Source organism: Anguilla rostrata, chromosome 1 (genome assembly GCF_018555375.3).
Source record: "Anguilla rostrata isolate EN2019 chromosome 1, ASM1855537v3, whole genome shotgun sequence".
Lineage (NCBI taxonomy): Eukaryota > Metazoa > Chordata > Actinopteri > Anguilliformes > Anguillidae > Anguilla > Anguilla rostrata.
Window position 1 is genome coordinate 68,203,558 of NC_057933.1, and position 10,508 is coordinate 68,214,065.

The window sequence follows — 10,508 nt, forward strand, 5'->3', positions numbered from 1 at the left end:
TACTGTGAGGTTTCTGTGGTAATTTTAACAGCAAGAAGCTTACACCTAAGAAATTGTTTGACGTACACCTGAAATTTGACGTTTGACGTACACCTTAAACATTTCTAGGTTTGTTTGTGGAAGGTAAGAAGCTTACTTTTCAGACATTGTTTTCAGTTTGACATTTGGTGTGTGGACACTATTGCGTGTATTATTTTGAGAAGTTGTTTTTGTATTATAATGACGAAGACGACTCAACTGAGCGTAATTTAAAGGTTTGATTTTGTTGATGAGGATGAAAAGTATGACTGCAACTTCCATGGCGTGCATATTATCTCTGACAGTATCTACTTTAGAAAACATTTTCTTCCCGATGTCAGACTGAATTCCAAATTTTACGCTTTTTTGTATGCCTAAATGTTATAATTTTAACATTTTATGGTATTCGTTTGTTTGGACTACACAATGCCTCCAGACAAATGGTAGCTTTTATAATATTAGTTGCAACATGTGTCAAAAGACGGTTTTTCTGTCTTGTAAAAATAAAATCGTATTGTAGCCAGCATTAGCTGTGTAAAAGTGACATAACGAGTGCATAATATATATTTATATATACTATTTAATTAATAAATGGGGGGTGGGGGGTGGGGAGTTACTGTATTTCTTTTCTAGTATTTAGTGGCAGTCCGATCAACATCCCGATGAGGAGTTGTTTGAGCCGTTTCCAGCTCAAATGTGCAAGTTATTGGGTTTTCCCTTTTTTTGATGTGTAAATAATAGTGTTAATGTACACAGTTATTAATTTCGGATTGTTTTCTGATTAATCCATGCAAACTGCTCAGTTTAGGACTTGGAGTGGAGCAAATGACTGGAGTGGGGAAATACTCTCAATAAAAAGAAGTAAAACCATTTATACTTTTTAGGTTATGCATAGTTCCCAAATGCTTATGTAAGCTGACTGAACTGAGGTCTCTCAGTTATTGAAATTGTCAATGAATAGATTGGTTTATGTGTCACAAGCAAATCTAGCCAATCAAATGAAAATTAAAAGACGTGAATTGAATTCATTTATACGCATGTTTGCAATCAGCACTGAAATCAATTCAATGGAAACTCTTTAAAAGTTATATATACAAATATGGCTTTTATTTGCCATTCCATTATCATTTCTCAGTTAGGAGTCTTCTGGTACTCCGGGGGGGGCGAGTAATCTCCTGACCCAGTTCTTAGCTGGAAAGTATTCTGCTGTTTTTTTTTTTGTTTTTTGTTTCTTTTCCTCTGCCTTTTACTAAAGCCCAGTGAATTGGGTGTTTTCTTTTTGTTTGTTTTTTCATTTGTTTCTAGATTTTATGGGTATATTTTTCATCTTGCTGATAATAGTTTTCTTAACTGTACATAACTCCAGCTAATAATGCTAAGTAGAATAAGGTCCTATCATTTCAGTGGATTTACAAACTTAAGTTATCAATGAAAGATACTGAAATGTGACTAGTATGTTATATACTTTTTATTTTCATCAATGAACTTCAAAATGAATTGTTTCTCCAAAGCAAGCCACTCCACAAAACAGTTAGACATTATTGTAAAATACTGTATTAAATATCAATGTGTGCAGGGGGGAGCCAACCAGTCACTATTGATCTGTATTCACTGAATGGGAACAATGGAAATCAGTCAAATATTGAAGTTAATTAAATTTTTACGCAAAATAAATAAAGCAGTTTTTATTTGATTTAATTTCATATTTAATCCAAACTATTTGCACATCCCAACATTTCCACTGGTAAGGTATTGCTGTGGTGTGGCGCCATGGCAAAATCCTTGCCGCCACACCATAATAAAAAATAATAATTAAAATGAAATAAAAAATTATAAAATAAAAAATTATATATATACTGTATATGGCCTATATATTAAATCCATAAATTTAAAATGTTAAACTTTCTAAATATTTCTGCCTAAATGCGCTTTCAAAACCATACTGTCGCGTCTACATATTTATTTTCAAAAAGAGCCTAGGCCGCGCGCTCCGTGCTTGCTCCTTTCTGAGGTGGTCAGATGACTTGCAGTGCGCGAAGGTCACACTGTTTGTCGAAAGTGTCACTTTTTTTTCTTCAGCGACCGAAAGACTACGAAAAGGCAGGTAGTGACGCTTCAAACATTACAAAAATACCATAGTGTTAACCAGTGTTTGGACCAAAATACCTGCCGGTGCCTACTCCTCAAAATACATACCAGTGTTTCCTGTGGAATTGATCTCTTGGTGTGCTGGTGGGTGTCTGAAGGGGAGGGGGGGGGGGGTTTAAGTTTAAGACTATGAAAACATAACCTCTTGAGACTTCTTAAAGGTTTTTTTTTTTAAATATCTAAATCTATCTTTTAGCTCTGACAAGCTCTTGATACAAGGAATGGTTCAGCCATTTATATATTTATGTATTTTTTTGGTTGTGTGAATTTTCTCAGTTTTGTCTGAACTATGTACTCTTCCTTTGGTTGTAATTTGTGAGCTGTAGTCTCTAAGTGTGCTAGCGTACATATATGCAGTGGCTGCTTTATTACGTACACCTATCTGGCATCAGGTAGGACCCCCTTCTCTCTCCAGAACAGCTTGACTTCTTTGTGGCATGAATTCAACAGGAAATATTCCTTAGAGATTTTGGTACATGCTGACTCGATAGCATCATGTAGTGATGGCAAAGCGAAGCTGTCTAGAGCATTGAACCGTTCCTCTGAACTGTATGGAAAAAGGATTCATTACTCAAAGCTTTTATACACAGCGCAGGATAGTGGCATCTGGTAGTCGAAAGGACAAAGAGCAACTATTTAACAGCTTTTTTAAACTATGGTTTTCAACAATGAGCGTAACTAGTAGTGCCAATAATGTTGTTTGGGCGTATTTCTTCAAATAAAGAATATCAATGTCTTATGTGGCTACAGTCTTTGTGTTCTCCCACAAGATACCATGTGACTGACAATAGACAGGAAATCATGGTGGTCTGAAACTAAGTTTTGCTGGAAGGGAGGGTCTGTGGTTGCGTCCACAATGTTTACTGTGCAGTTTCTGTGCTCATTTTAGCAGTAAGAGAGTTACACCTTAAACATTTCTAGGTTTGTTTGTGGAAGGTAAGAAGCTTACTCTTCAGACATTGTTTTCAGTTTGACATTTGGTGTGTGGACACTATTGCGTGTATTATTTTGAGAATTTGTTTTTTTTTATTATAATGATGAAGAAGACTCAACTGGGCGTAATTAAAAGGTTTGATTTTGTTGATGAGGACGAAGGGTATGACTGCAGCTTCCATGGCGTGCATATTATCTCTGACAATAACTACTTAAAAATGTAAAAGTGGTATAACCAGAGCATAATATACATTTATAATTACTATTTAATTAATAAATGGGGTGCAGGGGAGGCACCTGCCCTTTTTGGTCTGAATGGTCCATTTTAGGTTTTGCTTTTAATATCCGATGGACAATGGGGTTTTAAATGTAAACTGGGATTTTCTGAGTCAATAAATGATGCTGGTGTAACAAACGTACTTTCATGCCAGTACAGCTAGCCTACAATTGTAGCTACTTGATTTTAGAAATAGAAAGTACACACATGGTAATAGAAAACATAGGCTAGTTAATCTAGTAGCTATGCCCAACACTAGCCAACATATAGAACTGTAGTACACATGCACGCACGGACGCGCACACACACACACACACACACACACACAAAATGTTGGCAAGTGGTTGTACGCAGTATTATGAAGTAGACTGAAGAAATGAATAGTTGGATTTGCTTAATACGATTGTCGACATGTTGCACGTGATGAAGTAGCCTATATGTGATGTGTGTGCAAGTTAATTAGTTAGTCCTTCCGTTCTAAATAACATTGTGTGCAGCCACTGTCCAACGTTTTTGTCTTATTTTTGTGGTTACACTACTATGGGGCTATTATTGTAGCAGAATTATTTGCAAATGTTTACATAAATCTTTAAATGCATACACAGATCTGTAAATAAATCTGTAAATGCGTATACAGATCGGTAAATGCGTGCACAGATGTGTAAATGCGTACATAAATCTGTAAATGCGTATACAGATCAGTAAATGCGTACACAGATCTGTAAATGTGTACACATTCTGTAAGTGCATACATAAATCTGTAAATGCGTATAAAGATCTGTAAATGCGTACACAGATTTGTAAATGTGTACACATTCTGTAAATGCATACATAAATCTGTAAATGCGTACACAGATCTGTAAATGCGTACACAGATCTGTTAATGTCTATATCATCAGTTATAACTCAAGCTGGCCTCTCAGTTGGCTGTCTTTTTACACGTGATTTTTGCTACATTTCTGCCGTGGCAGAGATCTGCAAATGCGTCTGGCGATTTGCAAATGTGTGTGGGGATTTATAGGTTAACTACGACTCCCATGGTGCACTTCAACATGAAACATCCAATTGCCGAGTTTAAAATTCTGTAACATGAGCCGGAAACTGCGGGCAAGAAAGTTTACGGTGTTGCGAAAACTGAAAACAGAGTGGTCAAATGAACGCGAGGTTGAACCTAGTCTGTCAGTCAGTCAGACAAAAGTATCACAGGCAGACACACTACTCGGTGAGATGATATCAAAGGGCACTTCTATATATATGTTATTTTGCATGTGCATCCAATGTTTTTATTAGCTGATGTACCTTAAATGTCCAATGGGGAAACATATTATTTGTGGTCTATGGGCATTGATGATGTAATCAGGCAGAAAAACGAAGAAGAAAAGAAGAATATAGTCATGGGTATAATCATGAGCCGCGTTTCCACCAAAATTACCCGGAACTTTCAGTCCCAGGAACTACTTTACCAGGAACTAAAAGGTTCCTTCAGCCAATGGTTGTCTGCGTTTCCACCGGGGTCTAAAGTACCGCGAAGATTAGGCAAATATAGCCCACTGACGTTGTCGTCGGTCCATCTGTCATATGATTTCTTCTGTAACCCCATACTACCACCGAAGTAGCCTACATTATTTTCTAATAACCGGGACAGCCCGGAGGGGTTTATTCCACTTATATACAACGGGTTACCAACAATGACTATATATGGTTACGTTTGTATTTATTGATTTTCATATATCCTCTCAAACACATTCATTAACAGCAGAAAACATGCACACGTTGTAAACAATTTGCTGTTTTATTACTTTCTCGTCGTCAATTCCATATAGGCTAATCGCAAAATGACAAGAATAGAACGAAAACTCGGACTTGCGTGAAAATGTAAATTAGTAGTGGTACAGCCACAGTTTGCTTTCCTTCGAAGTTACTGCTAGCCGAGCAGCGAAGTGTGCCCTCCAGATGCGAACCATGCACCATAAATGAGTCCATAGTCTTCCTGGTCTTTTCGTGGAATTGAAAAATGGCAGTAAAATTGAGTAAAATTACGGCAGTCTGAAAAAACTAAAGGGAAGATTACTAGAATTAACCTGTTATTTTACCCGGATAAAAAGTGCGGAAGGTGATTTCCAGTTTGCTTGTACTGTATCACCAATGTTAATTATGCAGAACTACCGCATACCTCACATAACTGTATCAAACGTTTTGAGTCAATTACAACGGGCTAACAAAGAAAATCCGGAAGAAAATATTCAGCAACCGAATTAATCCGTTTGAATGTTTTGGTAGCGTACGTAATATGCTGTCCCAGCACGAATGCTTAGCATTTTATAAAACGAATACTAAAGCAAGAAAAGAACAGAAGAGCACACGTTATAATTCCAAGACGTTGACAGGCTATAACCAAAAGTGGGCTACTGCGCCGCATAACATACAAGTTTGATTTGAAGTTATTATGAAAATAAATTGGTTTGCCGCAGCATATTTTCAAACATGGCGGGTAATGGCGGAAAATAAATACAACACAAATGCTACGAGTACTCGACCAATCAGAAATGTTCAGCGCTGCAAGCTCCACCCAAAAGGTTCCTGTACTTTCGGAAAGTACTACCCCCCGAGCAGGAACGTTTTGGGGGGTAAAACAAAGCCCCCAGAACTAAATTTAGACCCTAGTTCCTGCGGTGGAAACGCACTGAGTTCCTCAAAAGGTTCCTAGTTCCGGGGTATAGTTCCTGCGGTGGAAACGCGGCTATGTAATGTAAAACTGTACCTCCACTTTATCCACCTTTTCCCACAGAGGGCACTGCTTGTAAAATGGCCAGATCCTCTGCGTTGGGAAACTTTCTGAAAGGAGATACAAAGGCACTGGGGGTAAGATAATTGCTCAACTCTTGCATTTTACCATTCTCTCCCTCTGGAGAGGGACCTGCAAGCAAAGTCATTGCTGCAGCAATCCCAGACTGTCAGTGGAAAGGCTCTGTAAGAAAGACATTGACATTAGGACACACTGCTGTAAAATTCAGTGCCTTGCAATTATCCAAGCATAGACACAAACTGGTAACATTTTTGTTGTTTTTTTGTTTTTACAGACAGTGCAAATAATGATTGGAGTGCTGTACGTGTTATCTGGCATCGCAATGACCATCTCTGTTAGAAGCATTGATGGTTTCCTTGTGCTTGTTTTCTTTGGAGGACTTATTGTAAGTTCATTCATTCATTCATTCATTCATTCGTTCAGTCCTGCTGCTTAAAATATCTTTGCTGAACTGAACTGGGTTATTAGGTATAAACGATGTGGACAAAACACTGATCCTCTAATAGATGATTGTGCTTCAGTCCCAGGTGTGTCATTGATCAGATGAAAATTCGATTTCAGCATGATTTAGGTGCAATATTTCACCTTATGTTTGGATTGAATGCCAATTTAATCCAGGGTTTAGAAACTGTGACTGGATTAAAATGCATACTAAAACATGAAAAGAATATAGTATTTTGCTGTTAGTAGTGTCTTTCTTTACTGAAACTTTCTTTTTCAAATATGCTTACTGGAGCATTGGGTGAATTTGAGGACTGAAAATTCAAAGTTCCAAACTCAAATTAGTTAATTTACCTTTTTTTAAATCCCTCAGTACATTTCCTCGGGAGCTTTGAGTGTTGCTGCTAACAACAAACTCAACAAATGCCTGGTGAGTTCTGATCACTGACTGGATGTGATCATTCAGATATTTACTGGTAGATTTCAGTAGCCCTGATTTATCATTTCCAGAGCAGCTGCCTGTAAATACACTGCCAGGCCAAAAAACAATCGTACGCTCTAATATTTCGTTGGACCGCCTTTAGCTTTGATTACCGTGCACATTCATCATGGCATTGTTTCGACAACCTTATGCAACATCACAACACTTATTTCCATCCAGAATTGCATTATCGTGTATAGACGACGGGAGAGTCGAACCAATCCGTAAAGTCTTCTCCAGCACATCCCAAAGACTTTCAATGGGGTTAAGGTCAGGACTCTGTGGTGGCCAATTCATTTGTGAAAATGATTCCAGAATCACTCTTTCACAATTTGAGCCTGATGAATCTCGGCATTGTCGTCCTGGAATGTGCCCGTGCCGTCAGGGAAGAAAAAATCCATTGATGGGATAACTTGGTCATATGTGCTGTAGTTTTTCCAACAACCTTCAGTATACACTTATTGCACGTTGCTTTGGTTAAAAGGGTCTGCCATATATAAATATTTTGTAAAGGTAATGTTTTGCAAACCTGGTGTGATCAATTATGGTTTAAGAAATGGCAGTTGCTGTTCTCTAAAAAAAAGTAAGAAAATGCCACAAAGTAGAAAGAGATGGGGTGAAACAGTTCGTCTTGTTTAAAAAAAATAAAGTTAGCATTTCATTTCTCGCACGGGCCGCAGCATTGAAAACCCTGACAAAGATGCTTGACTCTGGTTGGTCTGACATGGTGGTCGCTGCGTTTGTAGAACATGGAATGCATACAAGGAGCCAGTTTTTGATATCTACAACAGCATTTTGACTAGTCAAAATGATAATAGAAGATATCTATAAATGTATTCTGACTAGACAGAATGATAATTGAAGATATCTCCAAAATAATATCGTTTCAAGATATCCATAACTTGTAGATATCTTAAAAGGACTAATAATTGACTAGTAGTTAGTCCTACCGTTCTTCATAACATTGGCTGCAGCAACTGTCCCCTGTGACATACCTGCTGTGAAGAAGTCATTATCTTGCGCTAGTTTCTGTACAACTAGTAACGTTGCCTGATTTTAGTGCTCATGAATTTCACAGCAGTCTGCACAACTAATACAGTCGGTCTGTCATGTTGTTAGCAAGGTAGCTAACGTTAAACTCAGTTAAAATGCCGAAAGCAGACCTGTCTAAAGTGTGGATGTATTTTATGTGTATTTCAGAAATATAAATGTGTTTCCTGCAGAGATGATGTGTTATTTTGAGTGACCTAGCAAGGCAGTGTAATGAGTGAAAGGTTTTCATGAGTCCGTGGGGAGATGCGAACCTTTCCTTTCACACATGCAAAAGTGCCACTCAGTGTGCCACCACTGATAGAGATGTAGGAATGGCAAAATTTAGCAGTTTTAAATGAGTGCACTTCTATATATGTCATTTTGTGTGTGCATCCGATGTTTTTATTGACTGATGTACCTTAAATGTCCAATGGGGAGACATATTATTTGTGGTCTTGGACATTGATGATGTAATCAGGCAGGAAGAAGAAAAAGAAGAAGGAAAAAACACTAAATCCCCTAAATTTGGAGCGTTATTGTGTGGACGTGTGAATTTTTTTGTGAGTTCTGTCTGTTGAAATGGGGTCAGAAGGTAGAAATGAATGTTTTTAAGGGCTGAGAGTCTGTGGTAACTGCGGTTATTTCTGTAGGAAACCTTGGTGCTGTATAGGTATGGGGCATGCCACCCCACCAAGACATAACTTCACGGGATGGCATATCTGCCATACCAAGCATACTGCCTCGCCAAGGCAAAACTTGGCAGGATGGCATACCTGCCATCCCAATATAAAGCTCCATCTGTTAGAGTATGTAAATCATTATATTGTAATAAACCCTACTAGAAGGGACCAGAAATAATGGTAGGCTGCCACCACGTTTTTACCAGTAAGGTCCAGATATATAGGAAGTTGAGAACACACCCCACGGAATATGGAAAAGTATAATAGGCTTTATTTATTGCTGGTCAAGGGCAAATCGGGGTGAAAACCCCACTGGGCAGCCCGGATAGGCTACGATACGGAGCAATTTACAGTCACTACGCACAGCCAAGTGCACTGTTGAACTTGTAAGAATGATAATCATAGTCACACGTAGCAAAGTGAGAATATTATGTGAGAATGCACACTTCAATCTTGTTATAGTAGGCTACCACCCCGCTGTCGGAAATAATCGGTAGGCTAGCCTAGTACTCTCTTCCCAACCACCGACCGCCCCATGCAGCTTCCCTCCCGCACTGCCACTTATTAAAGGCACAAACACAAGTAAAATACCCGGGACAAAAAGACACAATTAAACAGATTAAAACTTCCCTGCCGCTGTTGACAAGACTCGGGGTCTGAGCTTGAGTGCCAGCCAACACTGGAAGAGGCGACACCAGTTTGGTCCACGGCACTCCAGATGTGTCACACCACACAAGCAGTGTGGCCAGAACAATTGGCGAGGGCCGTATGTCGAAAGTCTGCTGCACACAGGTCGCAAACACAAGAATATGACCCCCACAACCCTGTACGCCTGGCTCTGCCTTCTATTTAAAGACTTGCCAGAGTCCAGAACAGCACACGCAGGCGAGAGTCATTAGCTCCTGATTGTGAAGCCGCCCGCTTGGCAGCACAGCCGCAGTCCAGGCGTTACTTCACTACAATATTTTCTTCAAAAGAGAAATAACATTATCTCTGAAAGATAACTTTAGGCGACCAAATATACAATTATTCTTTTCAGCGCTGAACTGTTGGGGAAGCACAGAATCATCTAGAAAGTGATTGTATGCTGTAGCATTAAGATTTGCCTTCACTGGAACTGAGGGGCCAAGCCCAAACCATGTAATACAGCCCCAGACCAAGGGGTGTCCGGATATTTTGGTTATATTGTGTGTATATCAATCATTATATATACTATGTATAAGCATTATATTAAATCACGGCCTTTTCTGCAGGTGAGAGGAGCGCTTGGGATGAACATCATCAGCACCATCACTGCTGGCATTGCAGTAATCATTTTATCTCACTTCACTGCATATCTATTGAGCATTCGCCACTCACTTGTCAATATCCTTCAGGTAAAACAGTCACATTTTTTTATTTTTAACATGATCTAAGTATGCATTTCTGGATAGTCTGGACATCCAACAAGCTAATGTATAATATGACTATGACTCAGCTGATGCCATTAGGAGGGAATCTTTCTGACAACAAAACTCACTGGTGACCACACAGGCTCTTTAAGTGAAACAAATAAAGATGTAGGTCCTGACAATCTTACTGAAAATATATTAACAAGTCTGAAGTGTTTATTATGCAAGTCTGCAGAATGTAAATGTAGGAGTGAATGATTGACTGCCACTGATCTGTTCTCCATTTCTCTTTTCACAGCCC

General features: G+C 38.8%; 1 protein-coding gene across 6 annotated transcripts in view; it reads left to right on the forward strand.

Annotated features, from left to right (window-relative positions):
• The first annotated feature begins 3,234 nt into the window (after window positions 1–3,234).
• Window positions 3,235–10,508, forward strand: part of LOC135264106 (membrane-spanning 4-domains subfamily A member 4A-like) — a 52,349-nt gene continuing 45,075 nt past the window's right edge. For 5 of the 6 annotated variants that reach the window (XM_064352792.1, XM_064352830.1, XM_064352847.1 and 2 more), the window contains exon 1: window positions 3,235–3,262. In XM_064352792.1, the coding sequence (XP_064208862.1) occupies window positions 3,250–3,262 (13 nt within the window). In that variant the 5' untranslated portion in view covers window positions 3,235–3,249. Of the gene's footprint in view, window positions 3,263–6,158; window positions 6,239–6,456; window positions 6,568–6,996; window positions 7,054–10,508 lie in introns of those variants that run through there. The other variant, XM_064352813.1, reaches the window with a different exon arrangement.